Source organism: Phanerochaete carnosa (assembly GCF_000300595.1).
Source record: "Phanerochaete carnosa HHB-10118-sp unplaced genomic scaffold PHACAscaffold_1, whole genome shotgun sequence".
Taxonomy (NCBI): Eukaryota; Fungi; Basidiomycota; class Agaricomycetes; order Polyporales; family Phanerochaetaceae; genus Phanerochaete; species Phanerochaete carnosa.
Window position 1 is genome coordinate 3,014,113 of NW_006767628.1, and position 18,638 is coordinate 3,032,750.

General features: G+C 53.3%; 8 protein-coding genes across 8 annotated transcripts; 5 read left to right on the forward strand and 3 right to left on the reverse strand.

The window, feature by feature from the left end:
• The first annotated feature begins 222 nt into the window (after positions 1-222).
• PHACADRAFT_247306 (uncharacterized protein) lies at positions 223-1,517 on the forward strand. Its single transcript, XM_007390387.1, has 4 exons — positions 223-476; positions 525-687; positions 745-1,284; positions 1,350-1,517. Exons 1-3 carry the CDS (start codon positions 359-361, stop codon positions 1,280-1,282), a joined length of 819 nt encoding a protein of 272 aa, XP_007390449.1. The 5' UTR covers positions 223-358; the 3' UTR covers positions 1,283-1,284; positions 1,350-1,517.
• A 487-nt stretch (positions 1,518-2,004) lies between these two features.
• On the forward strand, positions 2,005-3,150 carry PHACADRAFT_247309 (uncharacterized protein). The gene has a single exon (XM_007390388.1). The coding sequence runs from the start codon at positions 2,050-2,052 to the stop codon at positions 2,878-2,880; it is 831 nt and encodes a 276-aa protein (XP_007390450.1). The 5' UTR covers positions 2,005-2,049; the 3' UTR covers positions 2,881-3,150.
• Positions 3,151-3,379: 229 nt separating this feature from the next.
• Positions 3,380-3,932, reverse strand: PHACADRAFT_247310 (uncharacterized protein). The gene is made up of 2 exons (XM_007390389.1): positions 3,598-3,932; positions 3,380-3,545 (listed from the first exon to the last, which is right to left on the reverse strand). Exons 1-2 carry the CDS (start codon positions 3,918-3,920, stop codon positions 3,464-3,466), a joined length of 405 nt encoding a protein of 134 aa, XP_007390451.1. The 5' UTR covers positions 3,921-3,932; the 3' UTR covers positions 3,380-3,463.
• Positions 3,933-4,142: 210 nt separating this feature from the next.
• PHACADRAFT_47378 (uncharacterized protein) lies at positions 4,143-4,409 on the forward strand (the record flags this gene model as incomplete). The annotated part of the gene is made up of 2 exons (XM_007389554.1): positions 4,143-4,254; positions 4,309-4,409. Coding segments are annotated over 2 exons (213 nt in total), but the record flags the coding sequence as incomplete, so codon positions are not given.
• Positions 4,410-4,940: 531 nt separating this feature from the next.
• On the forward strand, positions 4,941-6,731 carry PHACADRAFT_247312 (uncharacterized protein). Its single transcript, XM_007390390.1, has 10 exons — positions 4,941-5,105; positions 5,157-5,211; positions 5,271-5,469; positions 5,518-5,584; positions 5,646-5,744; positions 5,797-6,067; positions 6,123-6,220; positions 6,273-6,349; positions 6,406-6,443; positions 6,499-6,731. The coding sequence occupies exons 1-10, from the start codon at positions 5,037-5,039 to the stop codon at positions 6,627-6,629; spliced, it is 1,104 nt and encodes a 367-aa protein (XP_007390452.1). The 5' UTR covers positions 4,941-5,036; the 3' UTR covers positions 6,630-6,731.
• Positions 6,732-6,757: 26 nt separating this feature from the next.
• PHACADRAFT_83626 (uncharacterized protein) lies at positions 6,758-8,889 on the reverse strand (the record flags this gene model as incomplete). The annotated part of the gene is made up of 9 exons (XM_007390391.1): positions 6,758-6,891; positions 6,946-7,088; positions 7,138-7,445; positions 7,499-7,545; positions 7,607-7,980; positions 8,040-8,182; positions 8,241-8,353; positions 8,407-8,566; positions 8,611-8,889. The coding sequence occupies 9 exons, from the start codon at positions 8,887-8,889 to the stop codon at positions 6,758-6,760; spliced, it is 1,701 nt and encodes a 566-aa protein (XP_007390453.1).
• Positions 8,890-10,323: 1,434 nt separating this feature from the next.
• PHACADRAFT_111035 (polysaccharide lyase family 8 protein) lies at positions 10,324-13,644 on the reverse strand. The gene is made up of 11 exons (XM_007390392.1): positions 13,378-13,644; positions 13,238-13,321; positions 13,153-13,181; positions 12,897-13,099; positions 12,494-12,843; positions 12,289-12,439; positions 12,194-12,237; positions 11,972-12,137; positions 11,832-11,915; positions 11,688-11,778; positions 10,324-11,629 (listed from the first exon to the last, which is right to left on the reverse strand). Exons 1-11 carry the CDS (start codon positions 13,602-13,604, stop codon positions 10,698-10,700), a joined length of 2,361 nt encoding a protein of 786 aa, XP_007390454.1. The 5' UTR covers positions 13,605-13,644; the 3' UTR covers positions 10,324-10,697.
• Positions 13,645-14,810: 1,166 nt separating this feature from the next.
• On the forward strand, positions 14,811-18,630 carry PHACADRAFT_168381 (uncharacterized protein). The gene is made up of 4 exons (XM_007390393.1): positions 14,811-15,657; positions 15,706-16,146; positions 16,195-16,700; positions 16,756-18,630. Exons 1-4 carry the CDS (start codon positions 15,030-15,032, stop codon positions 17,122-17,124), a joined length of 1,944 nt encoding a protein of 647 aa, XP_007390455.1. The 5' UTR covers positions 14,811-15,029; the 3' UTR covers positions 17,125-18,630.
• The last annotated feature ends 8 nt before the right edge of the window (positions 18,631-18,638 follow it).

The window sequence follows — 18,638 nt, forward strand, 5'->3', positions numbered from 1 at the left end:
GATGCAAAGATAGTCTGCAAGCCGACAGAAGTGACCGAATGGAATATGTGAACGAACACGAGGCAAGGCGGTTCCCTCAATTCTTCACGTAACTGGCTCGAAAGCGCGCAGTCCGGGTGATAGATATGGCATACAATAAATCCGGCACAGTCCAGAATATCGAGACACAAGCGTGTGCGGTAAGTCAGTAGCAGACTGCAGCAAGCCAGTTGGCACAGAGATTCTCATTCCAGGCACCGGCGCCTGCGAGCAAGTCCAACGTGCGTCGTTGTCTACCACCACACCACAATGGGAACGCAAACCGTTCGACTTCAATCTTGTCCTCTCTTGTGATCGCCAACTCTCCCCGGCAAGGGCCATGGCCGACAAGACTGCAAAAATTCGCCCCTTCCAACCTGGCGATGCCGATGAGAAGCTGTTTCGCTTCACTGTGGGCAAAGCTCAGATGGAAGGCCTCGCAGTAGCAAACCGGAGGTGTAAGTGCTTCATTCACGATGTGGTCGTCTAATACTGACGTGGAATAGCGTACATACATCCTATCTTTCTGGCTGTCTGGGCAGCGTTGGCTGCTGTCCTTGTTCAGTACTTGAAATGGTGGCCGAACCCGACACTGCCTTGGTGGACGTATCTGAAGCCCCTCCCCGCTTTTGCTGCATTTTTGGTCCCCCTTATGTTCATCGTTGACTTGTACGTTTCTCCTCATCTTGGACTGAAGAAAATTTGTTTCTGAGTGCTCGGTCGTAGGCAAAACCGTCCATCCTTTGAGGACGAGGCGCAGCAAGTCCTGCACCGGCAAGACATGATCGACCTTCAAGCCTACTACTCGAGATCACCATCTTCTGGTATCTGGATCTTTGAGTACGGCAGTAAATTTGTGGGCCTGCTTGCACTGGACGCTTCTTTGGACGCAGCCTTGGACAAGACCTTCTCCACGAACGGTACACCAGCCCAAAACAATGCTATCAAGAAACAGTTCAGCAAGAAGGGAACCTCCCAAGTGGCCACTATCCGCCACTTCTACGTTATGGAAGAATATCGCGCAGCCCTGGCACAAGAGGACTTATTGCACTTTGCGGTATCCCAAGCATTTACCGAAGATCATAAGGTGAAGGTCATCAAAGGGATTGACTCTGACCTCGATCGGTGGAAGGAGGCTGCTTTCACCAAGTGCGGCTTCATCGTTGAGAAAGGGCTTAGGAGTATAGGGCTATTTGGCTGGAAGGTCCGCTCACGCGGGCTGACAAGAGAAAGATGGCAGGAGATCCAGAAAAAAGCATCGTAGACGTGAGCAAATATCGTTTTTGTTCGCAGATGTACGATTAACTGCCTTTTGCGACGCATTCCAGTAGTTGTCTGCATATTTTCATTCAATGAAACCCGGTATCTGCAATGCCGTGGAAACTTCGTCTTCATGCAATTATGGCTGGATATGGCGCTTTGAGCTCCAGCTTCTGCCTCCTCAGTATCCAGTGGCTCGAGTCTCTATTTGGAGTCTTCCGCGTACTCGTCCTCGGTGCGCTTTCCTCCGGCTCTCCCGGGATCGCTGTGGCACTCCGGATGCAATCCGTGGAGGCAGGAACTGCAGCAGCTCGGGAGTACCGAATGCGTTTTCGCGAGGAGCGGATATCCATTCAGTCAATAGCCTATACGCTACCCGATCGGGCAGTCACCTACTTTATTTGAACCTGCCGCAACATCTACCTCTTACTCCAGTCTCGCCTACGTCTCCTCTCTTTCCACCGCACTCTATGTCGTTTACCTCGCTGTCTGAGATACTGAGAAACCTAGCCACTTGATACGGCGCTGTCTATATCTATGGCGGGCTACGGGCTGGCCACACGTCCCCCGAGGGCTGGTCCTGCAAAGCGCTCCAATCTGTTGATAAACGACAACATATGCGAAATCGTATCTCTTAGTTGTGAAGAAGAGGTAGCAGAGTATCTGGAGAGTGCAGCGGTTTTCCATCATAGGAAGGCAAGTCGTGAGCCTTTCTACGTATTCGATTATTGACATGATCGGTGACATCTGCTGCAGGAACTCGCCTCTCGCATGCAGACGACCTCACGCGGAGGGTGGCGAGACCTGTCTTCCGCACTTAAATTCGATAATAGCTCGACTGGAGATGACCAGCGAGTGCTGCTGCATTCCCCCCACTCGATCTCCGGGGGCAATGCCCCTGTCTGCCTCATATCACCGTTGGGCGGACTCGATACATGGATACTTGCCTTATGTCCAACAACGAAGCCCACGGAGTTGTTGGTTATCCAATCCTCGGTCCCTTTCTCTCGAGCCATAGACGAGCTGTGCGCCATGGTGGCACGACTTTCCCTCCAAGACCATGAAACCACCCCCCTAACATCTATTCAACACCCCTCCGAAACCGTTGAAGATATCTGCGAAGGAATCACTTCGCTGTCCTTGCGAGACCCACCCTTGTTGCGGGGAGAAGAGCGTTCATACTCATGGGACGAGGAGCCGTTCTTGGGCTACATCGCGGCATACGAAACTGATGGCGAGTCCGTCTGCGACAGCTTCTCGGATGCCACCTACGTCGAGGAAGACAGTACCACATCTTGGACAACTGTGTGCGGAGAGGACCCCGAGCGGAAGGAGAGCTCGTTGGGTGACCCTAAGGACGTATTCCTCGAGGACACTCTGAGCTGCCTACATACACACGTTCCGGCAAAGTGGAGCTTCACAGATGAGTTCTCGCCCCCTTCGGTGCACACGTACGTGGCCTCCGTGGCCGCGACCGTTGGTATTCAATGCTGGAAGCTGTCAAATTTATTCTCCCTCACAACCCATTTCGCCCCCTCCCTTCGTGGGGGTAGTGAGCCTCTAAAATCGCGTCAGCGAAGGCCCAATCCACTGCACCAATAGTTTTGGCAGTCTTCCAAATCAATTTCTGTTTATCTCACCAACACCTGTATCATTCGCTATTTTTTCTCTCTAGGCGTGCATATGTATAGCAATTTAACCAACAAACTTGAGTTGGATAGATGATACGGGCTTGCTGCAATTTGAGGCTTTCCTTGGCACAATGTAGCAAGTACACGAGCCATGCTTAGCACTGAGCATGCTGTATAAGTAGCAAGAATGTTCCGCCTTATGGGGTGCATGTACGATTGCTATGATCAAGTGCGAGCTCTTCCTGCGATCAGAACGGAAGTATTCCGAGCATCATTTAGCAAACATGTCGCACAAAAAAATTGGAATACTTTTGAACTCACAAATATATGCCATCAAGCGATGGCATGTAAGAGGACGAGTGCACCAGCTTCTGCGCAATGCCTGGACCATTTGAGACTCATACGTCTCAGCTGCATGCTGATATACAGAAACATAACCAAGCGTAAACCGCGGCATGAGACTGGCTTCATATGGTTATTCACTGAGCTCTGATTTGCTCTCTAACATGATACGACGGTTTGAGTGGTATATCCTGCGAGAACATACAAGGAATTCATGATGATGTCTCCGCGGTCGCAATCCTGCCAGGGTATTCCCATTGGCCCACTGGGGGTTTCTCCTCTAGTGGCTCCCAACTAAAGTGCACTGGTGAGCGAACATGACATTGAGAGATGCAATAGGACGCACGCCTTCCACTCAGCCATCTTCTGGACCAAGTTCAGCTCGTCCTCAGCAATATCCAAAGACTCCTCAATGTGACCCTCGTCAAGCTGCTTCTCTACTGCAGCGATATCTCCATTCGCGTGCTTAACGATGTTGAGCTTCCTCTGTGTGAGGGCTTCCACGCCTTGGCGGTACACGGACGTTGCCGGGAAGGTGGACAACGTGAAGAGGGTGGTCTCATATGTCTTTGTAAGTGCGGGAAGCGGGTTCTCGTGGACATGAAGGCCTGTGATTCCCGTCGTCGTCTTGAGGACTTGATTAAAGAGCGGACGCGATAGACGAAACATGGTCTGCGACGGTGGTGGTTCGCGTAGAGTCCGAAGCGCCTGATACGGATAGTGCGCACAGACGCTGGGCGGACTTTCACGTTCACCACCATGGCCGCTCTCGCTCTCCCGACAGCGCGGACACTGTTTCCTGCGCTGAGGCTTCAATTCTCAAGACCGCTTTTTGTGGCCTCTGCGTCGGCTGCTCCGGTCGCGTTTGGCTGGTCGCTTGGATCGACATGGGAGACACTGCGTGAACTCATCCCACCCTTCCTTCTGGCCGTGCCAAAGAAGAAGACTTCTCACTCGCGGAAATCCATGCGCAGCGCAAACAAGGGCTTGAAGGACAAAGAAAGTAAGTAGCACTGTTTTTGTATCTTGCGGTACCACTAAGAACGGATTTGCATAGACTTGGTACACTGCCCGGGATGTGGATCAGCAAAACTTGCGCACCATTTGTGTCCGACTTGCTACTCCAACTTGAGCCGCGAATGGAAGGCTAAGGCGCGGAAAGAGAACCAGTCGTCGCACGGAGTCGTTTCGGTAGACTGAAGTGTGTCTTAAAGCCGTTCGCTTAGTTCCTCGGACAGCTAATAGCCACTCTTTCTAGCCTGCGTGCCCCTCTCTTCAGATACCAACTCACTCCGGCCGATGCCAAGCGAGGTATCTGTCGTTCAGATACGCGGCAAGAGTCTTCGTAAGGGATTCTGCACTCGGACTCTTCCACATACCTCGGCATACATACAGCTACTGCTTGCAGTTTGCAACAGTCAGGTTGTACACGTAGAACATAAGGAGAGCTCATGTGCCTATTATTAATATTTTCTGGCCGGAACTTGTGTTCCTTACGTGAATGCAATGCCTGACATCAACCGACCGGGTCTTCCTGAACTGAGATGCTATGTAAGACGCGTCGAAGTCTCCCATGACCATTCCCATACAACGCCGGTTCGCTCGCATAGACGTGCGGCTCAAGTCACTTGAGAGTCAACCACCATGCTGTCCAGACTTGTACCCCGTTTCACACGAAGGCCTCTCGTGTTCACCAGAGCGGCGTCTACAGCTGCCCGCGGGCTGGCTGCTGTTCTGCAACAGAATCCTGACGATGTGGTCATTACATTTGCGAAGCGGACGGCCATGGGCAGGGCTAGGAAAGGGCAGCTGAAGGACACGCCTGTAGACGAACTTTTGCATGCTCTGTTCAAGGTTAGTTCTCATGAATAGAGTGTTTGAGAAAGCTAGAGCTCCATACTTCAGGCCACACTTGAGAAGACCAAGCTCGACCCGACGAAAATAGATGACATCTGTATTGGTGAGCGGTGCGGCTAAGTCGCTCTAAATGGACCTACTTACGCGAGCACCAATACTTAGGGACCTGCCACCCGCCCTCGCCTTTGTATATCTCGCGAGCGGCCGCTCTGGCAGCAGGCATCCCAGCTGAAGTGCCAGTATCTACCGTGAATCGTCTCTGTGCTTCTGGGCTGCAGTCTATCAGGAGCATTGCCCATGCCGTGCGGACTGGGTCCATATCTCTTGGATTGGCTGTTGGGGTCGAGAGTATGACTTTGAAGTGAGTCTGTCATTTCCATATTATGGACGGACTACTGATTTGTCGTAGTCCTCGACCTACACCAGAAGTAGTAGATGCCGTTCGAACGAATCAGCAGGCTGAGGATTGTATCCAGGTACAGTCTATCAGAGAAACGGGACGTGTACAGGCCTAAGTGTCTTACCCTGTTATATTAGCCCATGGGGTGGACTTCCGAGATGGTCGCGACTGCATACGACGTTTCGCGAGAAAAACAAGACCAGTATGCGCTGATTTCGCACACCCGGGCGGAAAAGGTGCTGTGATTATATTGTTGGCGTACGTAAACGTCTAACCGCCCCAATCCAGTCTATCGAAAAGGGCATCTTTGTGGAGGAGATTATTCCCATCGAACTCCGGGGCACAGTGGTGTCGGTAGACGATACTGTTCGCAAAGGCGTCACATCTGAGTCGCTTGCCCAGCTGAAGCCAGTCTTCGACTGGGGCGACAGGCGCACCACGGCCGGTAATGCCAGCGGTGTGGGCGATGGTGCCGCTCTCTGCATCCTGACAACCCGGCGACACGCACAGGTTGCAGGCCTCCCTATCTTGGGCAAATACGTGGCGAGCACCTTTGTTGGTAGGCTGTGGCCTTGATGATCATGCGGAGCGAACAGCTGATTGTCATTTATCAGGTGTTGAGCCAAAGTACATGGGGATATCACCAGTTGCTGCTGTACCCAAAATCCTTGGAGAAACTGGCCTGACGAAGGAGGACATCGACGTTTTCGAGGTAAAGCACTCCATCATACTCACGCCGACGGTATAGCTAAACTTGCCGCCAGATCAACGAGGCTTTCGCCTCACAATTCGCGTATTGCGTTGAGCAGCTCCAGATCCCGATCGACAAAATCAATCCGAAGTGTGTTGGCTTATCTTCTTGAAGTAGCGTGATGCCCTTCTGACATGTCTCCACAGCGGGGGCTCCATTGCTCTCACACATCCTCTCGGAATGAGTACGTGCTTCCGTTCCTGTATTCCTGATCATCACGTAACGTTCTCCTCCGACAGCCGGCGTCCGACAAGTCGTTACCGGACTGGCAGAGCTGCGTCGTCGAAACGCCAAGCTGCTTTGCACGAGCATGTGTATTGGCAGCGGAATGGGCGGTGCTGCGATCTTCGTTAACGAAGCTCATCCTTGATATTAACGACTTAAAGAGCTCTCCAATACAAATATCCTTCACATTGCCTTCGTTTGTGTTACACAATCCGTAATCACGGAAAAATACATCCATTGCTTTATCTGGCCTTCAATGCGCGTATATTTGCTTCAAAGCTTAGACACCTGTTGCTTCTTCAGCGCGGCATCGACGATCTCGGTCATAGCGATGACTGCCTCTTCCTCCTGGCAACGTCCGACGAGTTGAAGGCTAACAGGCGCGTTCCAGAACGTTTGGGGGTCCCCTGGAGAACAAAGCTACAGCGGTTCTAACATCATACGAAGGGAAAGGAGCATACACATGCTGTAGTGAGTCTTGTCCCGTTCGTTGAGGAACTGGTGGGGAGACTTCTTCATGTCGAGGGTAGCATGAACCCTAGTAGTGGGAAAGACGCATGCGGAGTAGTCGAGACCGTTCCATACCGCAGTGTAATCCACATTACTAGAGCCTGATAAGTGGAGTGGAGGTTCAATACACATGGAAAACTCACCGGCTCTTGCCGTGAGGAGGTGCGCCTCCGTAGGGCGATATGGGTGAGATTACGGCGTCTACTGGCCTGCCAGTACCAGTTACCCTGCCAGTCTCGTTCCAATGCTCGAGATACTCCTGGCGCCATGCGGTCCTGGCCTTCTGGGTCTGCCAGAGTTTGTGGGCAGTCACGTTTTCCTGATGAGGTAGGAAGGAGTTCGGAGCACTGCCGTGTTCGGCCTCAATCTCCATGGTATTTAAGACAGGCTCGCCTGTGATATCTGCGACGGAAGCATAATCTTCCTTGGACCCTGCGGTCCAGATGCTATACTGGAAGAGAATTGGTAAAGATGTCTACATTTCAAGGAAGTGAGGCAACGTACCACCGCGCCACAGATTTCCTTGTGCTTGTACGGCTGCCAATCAACGACTAACTCATGCCCAGCGACCTTGTTCCCATTATATTCAACTTCGACAACTCAACAACCCACCTTTATGCCCGGCAGCAAGTACGGCGTTTTTGGTCATTTCGAGTGCACGAATGACCGGGGGGTGAGGGATAGTCTGTCCGTCATTCCACATGATCGCAAAACAAAGCTTCTTGCCACCGCCGTGCTCTGCGAGAGTGTACTGAGACGCGTCCCATGGCGCATATCGTGCGAGTGAATCCTTCAGCCATGGCTTAGATGCGCTCACGGCCTGCATGAAGATTTTGATTCCCGACATCGAATTCGACAACGGGCCCAGGACGGATGGTATGGAATCCTGGCCCTCTAGGGAGTTCGTAGCTCCCGCATAGGGTAAGCGGCCATATGAAGGTCGGAGGCCATAAAGTCCATTGTATCCGGCAGGGATACGGATGGAGCTAACATGAGTATGTCAGCGTAGTTGCATCTAGGAAGCGCGAATAATTCCACGACGCACCCTCCAATATCGGAGCCCACGCCCAAGGGGCTACCTTTCATGCCCATAAGAGCGCCTTCGCCTCCGGATGAGCCTCCAGAGGTGAGCTTCCTGTTCGCCGGGTTCAAGGTCCTGCCGAACACTTCGTTGTACGTTTCAGACCACTGCAATGTGAGACTGGTTAATCTGCCAGACAGAGGTAGATGCAGATGTAGGTCATACCATGAGTGTTTGTGGAACGTTGGTACGGACGAAGGGGACGGCTCCAGCTTCGTAGAGGATCCGAACCAAGACTGAATCCCTCTCCGCATACTTGCCGATCCAGGAGACATATCCTCCGGTATAATGTTAGCATGTAAGACTTCTCCCGGCGCAAGAAAGCGCTTACCCATCGTCGTCTCTAGTCCCTTCATGGAGAGCTGGTCCTTGAGCGAGATAGGCAACCCGTGAAGAGGACCGGCTAATTTCCCAGTAGCCTTGAGCTGTTCATCAAGCTCCTTGGCCCGAGCCAGCGCGCGTTCGACAAAGATTTCTGTCAGACAGTTTACCTATACAAAAGATCGTTAAACAACTGGAAGGACGACGCGTTCACAAGGCTTGCCAGCTGCTGTGCGATAATAGCGCGCTTGTAGAAGGCGAGTGTGACCTCGAGCGACGTCCATTTGCCGGTGGCCAGGTTCGCAAGGATGGTCTGCACTTCGATCGTGTTCGTAATAACGACCTCCTTCGGAGTGAGCAAGCCACACTCGTCGGGAACCTTTCTGACGTCGAGAACGGAATCGGGAGGAGAGGTGATGAGCCATATCTTAGGGATAGACGCGGTCTGACGCAGCTTCTTGTCAGCAACGAGTTCTTGCCAACGAGCAGACATCGTTTGAGCAGGACACTCTGTGCGGACAGTTGGGTACTAGGGTGCATGTTCGCTACCTTATATACAGCTCGTGTACAGGAAAGATAACGTGAGAGATAGCAATCCGGTTGTCACACGTCGCCTTCGCTTTGACGGACAAAACCCATACACAATCGGAGCCATATGACCTGCGTCGTGGAAGATTAGAGTCATATAATGCGTGCCGAGAGAGAGAACGACGAATGTGAAAGCTCAGAAAGTCATTTATGTCAGCGATACAACTCGGAGCACGCTCACGAACGAAGTATCGGGTCGACTAAGAGGTGCCAGTGGTGGTTGTAATACACAACACTCATCAACGCGAAAGAAAGCAGACCAAAATGCCAGCAAGTATAATGACCAACACTCACTGAGACTCGAGACGCTATCTGCTCGTCGAGATCAGACATGTTGCAATCATGACGATTACATATTGGGAGTGAAGATAGCGAGAAGAAAGTCGGCAAATTTATGGCGTTATACAAGCGCCCAGCGGAAGCGTGTGAACGCCCTTAGGCCTGTGTCCACCGCCCGCCACAGCGACCGCCAGCTTCCCTCAAGCAACCCTCAAGTCCAAAAAGGTCGGTATCATGCTCCAGGGCAATCCAGGAAACCCCATGTCGATGTCGAAACTGAACGGGATCGATGGATGGGCTGGATGCGTACCAGCCATCTTGGATGACTTCCCCTTGGCTTACATTTCCATCTCTCGTTTCCCCAGCCGCATTCCCTCAAGATGTCTGGCCAGATTAGCAAGAAGCGCAAGTTCGTCGCTGATGGTGTCTTCAAGGCTGAACTCAATGATTTCCTGGCTCGCGAGCTTTCTGAAGAGGGTTACTCTGGTTGCGATGTCCGTGTGACACACGCCCGCACTGAAGTGCGTATAACATCCCCGGATGCACTTCGGAAAGACTGAACGCCGTTACTAGATCATCATCCGCGCCACCCACACCCAGGAGGTCCTCGGTGAGAAGGGTCGCCGCATCCGTGAGCTTACTGCCCTTGTGCAGAAGCGTTTCAAGTTCCCCGAAAACTCCCTCGAACTCTACGCTGAAAAGGTTCAGTACCGTGGTCTCTCTGCCATTGCTCAGTGCGAGTCTCTCCGTTATAAGCTCCTTGGTGGTCTTGCTGTTCGCCGGTATGTGGCGAATTCGAAATCTCCGAGGAAATTTATCTAATCGCTGTTATAGTGCTTGCTATGGTGTCCTTCGCTTCGTCATGGAGTCTAGTGCCAAGGGTTGCGAGGTTGTTGTCTCTGGCAAGCTCCGTGCTGCCCGTGCCAAGTCCATGAAGTTCACCGACGGCTTCATGATCCACTCCGGTCAGCCCGCTGAAGAGTTCGTTGACTACGCCGTCAGGCACGTCATGCTTCGCCAGGGTGTCCTTGGTCTTAAGGTCAAAATGTGCGTCATCATTTGTTTGTGGGAAGCATCGGGACTGACTTGCTCGTTCCATAGCATGAAGGGTTGGGACCCTGAGGGTCAGCTTGGCCCCCGCAAGCCCCTTCCTGATTCCGTTCAGATCCTCGAGCCTCCTCTCGACAAGGTTGTTGTTGAACCCACCTCCGAGCAGCGCGAACCTGCCGCTGTTGTCCCACCACCAGCACCCGCAGCGGAGGAGCCCGCCTACCAACCTCAGGAGGGTTACACTGCTCAGTACGAGCAGACTGCTGAGCAGCCTTTCTGATTTGTATGATTACTCCCATTTCCATCCTTATGGCATTTCGCTGCAATTCCTGGTCCTGCTTATCGCCGATCTGGATCTCGTTGCTTGCCTATGGGCAAATAACACTACAATATTTGAGATATGCTATCCCCTGCCATCCCTCCTGTGGGTAGGTGGAAGCATAACTGCTTGGATTCCTGCGAACCCCATCGTGGTGGTTTCCTCCCAAATTCTCCAACTGTGAACGTCATGTCCAAGCTGACCAGCGTTTGGGAAGGGTCCGAGACCGTGACGTTTTGGGAGTCGATACGGTAGATGACTGCGGCGTTTGCAGAGCTGGCCACGGATATCGATGCTTCGAACGGCGAAGGGTAAAAGGTGGCCGAGCCCCCTGCGATGTCCCAGAATACGAACATAGCGACTCGGTGAACGGGGTCGTACACAGCGGAAATGTCGACGTCGTTCTGTATCACCTGTAACGGCGTCTCCAACGCCTTCTGGACGAACTCGTCTTGTGAGACAGCGGGGAACACGCTGTAAGAGAGCGGTACGCCGGAATCGCAAGCGCCATGGTCGATCCAAGCTGCGAAGAGGTCCACCGTTTCGACTCCCTGGGTGGAAATGCCGATGTCGCTCCAGTTGCCCGACTTCGGGCCCGCCTCGACCGAGAGCTGCCACGGAGTAGGCGACGGGTAGAAGAAGTAGCCCATGCTGTCGTGCCAGAGGGTGATCGGAGAGGTGAAGTTGGTCTGGCCGCACGAAGGCTCGCCGTTGACGAAGACGTCGCCGTTGTGGCGCTTCTGGTCGAGCACGCTGAAGACTGAGGCGTTGGGTGTGGAGGTAATGATGGGGATCATCACGTGCTGGACGTCATCTTCCAAGAAGAACCAGGCTTTCTGCCACGAAAGTGCTTCCGTGACAGGGTTCGTGTACATCATCGCTGCGATCCCAATGCTGCTGTCGGAGACTCCTCCGACGAACGAGTTCAGGCCCGTAAATTCAACTTGGTTGCAGGACAGTGGTGTGGCATCATAATCCACTGATGTTCCCGGTATGACTGGGGTGGCGTGAGCCTGCTTGTATACTCGCCGCAGGCTCCAAATATGATCACTCACGATTCCAATCCCATGCAGCCGCGATATCTTCGTACTCATCGCCTTGCATGTATGTATACACCGTTCCGTCGGAGAGGTGAAAGCCGAACGGCTGCAGATTTTGTAAGCCAAAATAGCTCATGGGAAAAAACCGGTTTGACTCACGTTCTGGTCATTGAGACATTCAGAGTTCTTGGTGCGATTGGAATACATCTTCACGGTAGTGACATAGCCAGAACCCCGTTGCACCTGCACATATTCATGACTCTCTTCGCTAAGAAGCTAAATGGCCGCGAACCACGCACCATGTAGTCGTTTGCAAAGAACATTCTGTTCCCGGTCAATTCGCCGACATTTGCGTCATTTGAAGGCGAAGCAAGACGACCATAGACCGTAATCAAGGTGTCAGAGTCCCACTCTTCGCCTAACTGCTGGACCTCTGTGATGTTGATGTTGATGCTTCCGGTGGCTCTGATTGTCCGTGTTATCCAGAAGTCCTATCATGAAACTAACGCACGCGGACTCACTGTTGATCAGCCACGGGAAAGCTTATAAAACGACCTAGAACGCTCTGTAACCATCAGCATGGAGAAGATAACTCAAGAAAATAAAGCCAGCTTACGAAGTCCCAATGCAACACGTCGGTCAGGACGTTACGATATATCATCCACTGGCTGCCGTCCATCAAGGTAGCAAAGGCGTCCCGATTATCCGGCCCTGCTGCAAACTGAGTATCGCCCGCGTCGATCTCGAGGAGCAAGACGTCGTTTGTGCTAAAGGCAAAGTCGCTCAGATTTAAGGAGCTAGTGCCGTCGTCATCAGCTTACTAGTCTTTGCCGTAGTTGCCGTTGTATAACACGCCGCCGTGCTGGCCGAAGGAGCCGTCCGCCCGGATGCCATCCGCAGCAACCGCATTCTCAACGACGACCTCGCCGTGAATTCTCCGGTAAGCATCGGCGACCAAGGACGTGTTGAAATTCAGAAGCCCGTCGTCGATGCCGATGCGCGACACATCAAGGAGATTGGCTCCTGTGAGGATACCGGCGCTGAGCATGTTGTTGGAGAACGTTTCATAGCTGCGGCCGGTGATGTTCGTGCAGTTTCCGTGCTGCGTGTCCGTGAGATTGTCGGCGACAAGCAGACAACTTTGAGCGACAAGATTAGGGATTAGTATTACCTTGACAGCGATGATCAGTCGGAGGTAAGTTAGCCAGCGGGATATGCACTCACGTTTGAGAACCAGTTAGTGTTCCACAGACCGGGTGTCCCACAAGGACACGCGGCTGTGCCGCCGGAGCCGAGGCATGAGGGATTTTGAAAGTCGTTTTCGAACCAATAATCCATCGCCGAATGGATTGCAGCCAGTAACGCCGAGTCATTGACCCACTGATCGGCACCGGACAGGCCGCCGTGCCAGGCAGCTGCCATCGTCACTGTGGCGCATGCTTAGCAAACAGATCCGATCAGAGAACATATCACGAGATACCTAGCCGCTGCCAATGTTCTTGTGCAGGCCTGGTCGATAGAATAAGCGTGATCGCACTATTTGGATGCGTGCGTTGATCGCTCACCAATTTGCGCGACGGGCAGGACAGCCTGCGGTGTAATCTACCTCTGAGTCTGGCCATTTGCCATCGGAGCCCAGGGTCGAAAGCCTGTAGAACGCCGATCAGAATTTAATCCACTATTCCATGCCTGCAGTGCGAATTACCAGTCGGAGATGTTAGAGGGGCTACCCGCTCCCGCTACGATGAAGTCCAATCGGCGAGACGTGAGCAGTTCGATATCGGAGGACGCTGGCGTTTGGCCGGGTGCAGTAGATGTTGAGGTTAAGGAGGGTGAAATCGTGGGTAACACGCTGGAGAAGGAGCTTGGAGAGGATATCAGAGGCGGCTGAATTCCGGTAGAAGAAGTGAATGTGTTCGTCTCAGTCGGCATACTGGACACGGTTGGCTATAAACAGCGGCGTAAGCTCATGATAATCAATATAGTAGCTGCGAGTATGTACCGAAACAGAGCTACTAGCAGCATCACTCGAGGAAGCACCTTGTGCAACAGTAAGGACCAGGAAGAGGGCACATGCAAGGAGGCGGATATTCCGAAGCATGGCTCCTGTGGCAGAGATGATGCTAGGTCTCTGGAGGAGATGACGTCGGGAGGAAAGGAATGTGCGGATGGAAATAGCTTGGGAGATTCGACAGGTTGTGCGTCGTTTATATATGGGCCGTTGGGCAGCCGCGGCATTTTGGCGGCCGACGTTGAAACAAAGTTCAATGATGGACCGACGTCAATGTGGAAACATTGAGGGCGAGTAGGCGAAGTGATGGTCGTCGTTCGGCATAATGACTGAATACCAGATGGGTGGTGCTTCTGACTCACGACACTTACCTCCCCCGTCATGCGCCGTCGGGTTCTAATAATTCTGCTCTTGTCTGAAATCGTCTTCTCATTGTCTAAATCGTGCGACGACCTTGATTTACGCCGCGGACTGTTTCAATGTCTCGAGTGGGTCGCCATCTGCAATTCACATTGAGAGTTCGGTATGTATGTTATTGAAGAGAGAACGTCCGGGGCTCACCGCTGTTTGACCCTGCGGCGCAGTCGGCAGACGCAGCCACTGGATCATACGTGTCTGCAATATCTCTTCTGAGAGACTTGAGTGTGGCGACATCGGTTACCGCGTCAAGCGTGCGTCGCAGCATGGTCGAATATTGCTCTTGTGCCTCCGGAGATGAGAGACGTGCCGTCTCAGTAGCGCACGCACGACTAGCTGCAAGCTCCCGTATGAGCGACAGCGGCAAATGGAGGCTGTCTATGCAGTTGAATTAACCGAGCAGGCTTGCAACAGCGCGGGATTAGGTACCAAGAAGCGCCTATGCTGTGATCTCGATCAAAAAGTTTCAGTCCTGCACGTTCGGTGTTTCTGAGCTTGCAACAGGCAACTCCACTCGCGATGTCTTCTTCCTCTCGCTCGAGCAGCGTCGAACCAGAAGAAATAATAGAGCTTCCTCCTGAGCTCCAGGAGCTGTCACTGCGTATTGACGAGAGACCAGAGTCCTTTGCTGTCGGAAATGAGGTCATTCGGCTGGCCGCGCTGAAAGCAGCAAAGCATGTCTTTGACCTCGGTGAGTTAGTTCTGGAGTGTTTAATGCGTTCCTTACATCCAAACGTACCACTGTTTCAGCCTTGCAGACCGAGTCCAAATCTCGCGGCCAAATAAACGAGCTGCTCGCTTCGCTCTCGCCGTCCCAAGCGCCACAGACGAGAGCCCAGGCGAAAGCTCAAAAAGTCAATGGCCCACAGAAGCTGCCTGACGTACCAGAGCTCCAGGACACCCCTATTTCAGAGCTCACTGTCGAGAGTATGGAGGAAGACCAGATATGGGCTCAGTTAGAGCTCCGTGCCCAAAACCTTACAGATGTTTTGGAGGCTGCCCTGGAGGGAACGGGCGAAGTCCCGGAGAGCGACGAGGAGTCTTACGCCGGCTCTATGGTGCGCACGACGCGGGGTATCAACATGGGCATGGGAGGCGGGGATGGTATGGACATAGATGCGGACATGGATGATATGGATTTTGAGGACGCGGAAGGTAGCGACAATATGAGCAGTCAAGACGACGATGACGACAGCGAGGAAACGGACGACGAAGAAGAGGAAGAGGAGAATGAAGAAGATGAGGGAGAGGAAGAGTACGGTGAAGACGTCGCAGAGCTTCATGACCCTTCGGACGGCGAAGGAGACATTGAGCTCGATGCCTCGTCACTCAAGGGGAGCAGAGCTCGCGGCAAAGGCAAAGGGAAGGGACACTCAGAACTTGACGACGGCTTCTTCAATCTTGCCGCTTTCAATGCCGAGACTGAAGAAGCGGAAGCACGAGCATCGTCGGGGGGAAAGCTTGGCAGGGATGACAGCGACGACGAGGATGCTGACTTTGACGAGGTCGACCTGTTTGCCTCTGTTGATGATTTGGAGCAGGAAGATGACGACCAAGGTACTTCCTCTGGCGGATTCGACTACAATGCCACTGATGTCTACTTAGAACCGTTATATAACGATTTTTTCGCACCGCCTTCAAAGGTCGCGATAAACGGCAAGGCTCCTGCTACCTCCAAGGCAGAAGGTAAAGCCAAGAAAGTCGGCGTCCGCTTCCATAACGAGGTTCGTGTCAAGAGCATCAAGGCGAAGGGCAAGAACATGTCGCTTTCGCAGATGTACGAGTTTGGTGAAGACGACCCTGAAGATGAGGAAGGGATGTCGGAGGGTGAGGACGACAGCGAAGACGAGGACGAGGACGAAGGCGATGATTACGAGGAAGGTATCGGATACGACTACGAGGGGGAGAATCAAGAATACGGAGAGGAGGACGAGGACATCGAGATGGCCTCTCAGTCTGAGGACGAAGACGACGCCACACGCGAGACAATCGCGCGACTGAAAGACGATCTGTTCGCGGATGAGGAGGACGAGGAGGAAGACAGAGGTACGTTGTCTCGCCAACTGGTACGGTGTCACATTAAATTCTCTGCAGGCTTGTCTACCTACGAGAAGCGCATGTCCGCCATTCGTGAGGAGATCATTGCGCTCGAGACCGAGAATGTCGCGCAAAAGCACTGGACTCTCATGGGCGAGGCGACGACGCGGAGTCGACCACAGAACGCGCTGCTCGAGGAAGACCTCGAGTTCGAGCGCGTCATGAAGTCAGTGCCCGTGATCACGGAAGAGACGGTCCAGGGCCTCGAGGAGCGCATCAAGCTGCGGATCACGGCAAACCAGTTCGACGACGTCGTACGCAAACGCCCCGTCGACGACAAGCCATTCCTACCGTCGCGCTTCTTCGAGCTGCAGGACACGAAGTCGAAGCAGTCGCTCGCAGAGATCTACGAGGATGAGTATACAGCGGCGAAGACGGGTGGTGTCACCGGAGAGGATCGCGACGGCAAGCTTAAGAAGGAGCACGACGAGATCGAGAAATTGTGGGAGCAGATGTGCTCGAAGCTCGACGCACTCTGCAATGCTCATTTCACCCCCAAGGCGGTTAGTTCTCCTCGTTCATGGACCCCTCACGCTTTATTGATTAAGCTTTCCTCAGCCTAAGGCAATAATTTCTACCGTTGCCAACGTCTCGACTGCCACCATAGAGTCTGCCCTCCCGACAACACAAGCTGCGACGACGATGCTTGCGCCCGAGGAAGTGTTCGCACCTCAGCAGGCGCAGCTCAAGGCGAAGAGTGAGCTCACACCTGGGGAGAAGAACGTACTGCGTAAGAAGCATAAGAAGGCGAACAAGAAAGCTCGGGTGACGCTCGAGCAGACTGCGCGGGTGTACTCGAAGGTGAAGGGTGTTGGCGACGTCAAGAAGCAGAAGGATACAGCGCTGAAGAGTCTGGTGAAGAGCGGCAAGGGCGTGACCGTTATCGGAAAGAAGAGCAAGGAGAGCACTTCAAAAACAAAAACATAGCGCTGCGCTCTTGCGTGTGTCTAGCTTTCTTTCATTACATATCTCATTTCTGCCTGCCTGGCAGATAATACATTCCTGTTTGCTCTGCGACTGAGCCATGGAGTCTTCCAATTATATACTATGCATGAAGACACGATTGAAACCGTCCAAAAACCGTCCGAGTCTTGCGTCCCGTGACCCAACTGAAAGCATATATCCTCTGGAGATCTACTTGATCCTGTTGAGCTGTGAAGGAGGGAAATCAAAAAGTTGTTAACTCTAGTGAAAACACGCTTTCTCACCTTCTGCGTGTTCCTGTACAGTCTATTGTCGAGCCCGTCTGTCTTCTCGGTAATGCGGCCGATACGCTCGTTCTGTTTATCAAGCTCTTCGCCCATAGCGGTACCCAGAGCCTTCAGCCGCTTCGTCATGTCGGAAATTTCTCCCAAGTTATCATCAAGCTCATCCTCGAGCTCATCGTCAGACGCAGTCGCATCGAACTGGTAGCGCTTGCGCTGCTCTTTACGAACTGCCTGCTGCGCACCGGTCAACGCGCGACGACCATCGATGCCTTCCCCGTCGTCGTCGCCACGACCGTAACCAGCGGCACGGCCAAGGCGGTTCTGTGTCTCGCGGATGTCCATCATCGCCTTCTCGCGCTCCTCGCGATCCTCATCGTAGCGCTGCTGGACTTTGGCCTCTGCTGCTGCGCGCTTCGCATCCTTGTTGAAGGTGATGACAGGCCGAAAGATGGAACGATTGAGCTGCTTCAACTCATCCGTCTTGTCTTCCGCCCGCATCGAGTGTCCTTTGGAAACGTCAAGGTGCCGCTCAGTGCTTGCGAGTTTCTCTGAACAATAAAAACGCTGATCAGCAGTCCGGGGGCGGTGCATAGGCTGGGTGCGTACCCGACTGGTCTCCAAGCTTGCCAAGAGTGTTCCTTGCCGTCTCTTCCGCCTCGCGGGCCAGCCGCAAGGCGTTCCTAGTCGAGTTTACGCTCTCCTGCTTCGTAAAGCGTAGCTGCTGCTTGATGCCTTCGACGTCCTCCTCGTTCTCCTCGCCCTCGGCAGGCTCTTCGCCGCCCCCGCGCGCACTAGGGCCGTCGCTGAAGAAACGTCCCGAGCCTGCTTTCTCGGGGTTGTATCCCGCGAAGAGCTCTCCGCGATCTTGGTTAATGTCCTTCTCGCCGCGCGAGTAGACGTCGCCGATGGCGTTCTGTCGGGTGTAGCGACCCTCGTAGGATGGCTGTGGGGGAGGCGTAGAAGAAAATTTGGCGAGGTCGCCATCGCGACTCGCGACGTACGTGCTGGAGTTCGAGCGGTATGAGGACGTGGGGGAGACACCAGCTCCCGGTGATGGGCCTCGTGTGGAAATGGGATCAGGGACTGGGGGTATCAGATTCTTCTCCTTGCGCTTGAAGAAAGACATGTTAGTGTATCACGGGGTAGGAAGTGGGGGAACAACGAGGGTGAGACAAGGTGAGAGCGAAGGAAGACTTAGGAAATGGTTGCAAGTTGCAACAGGCTGCAACGCTG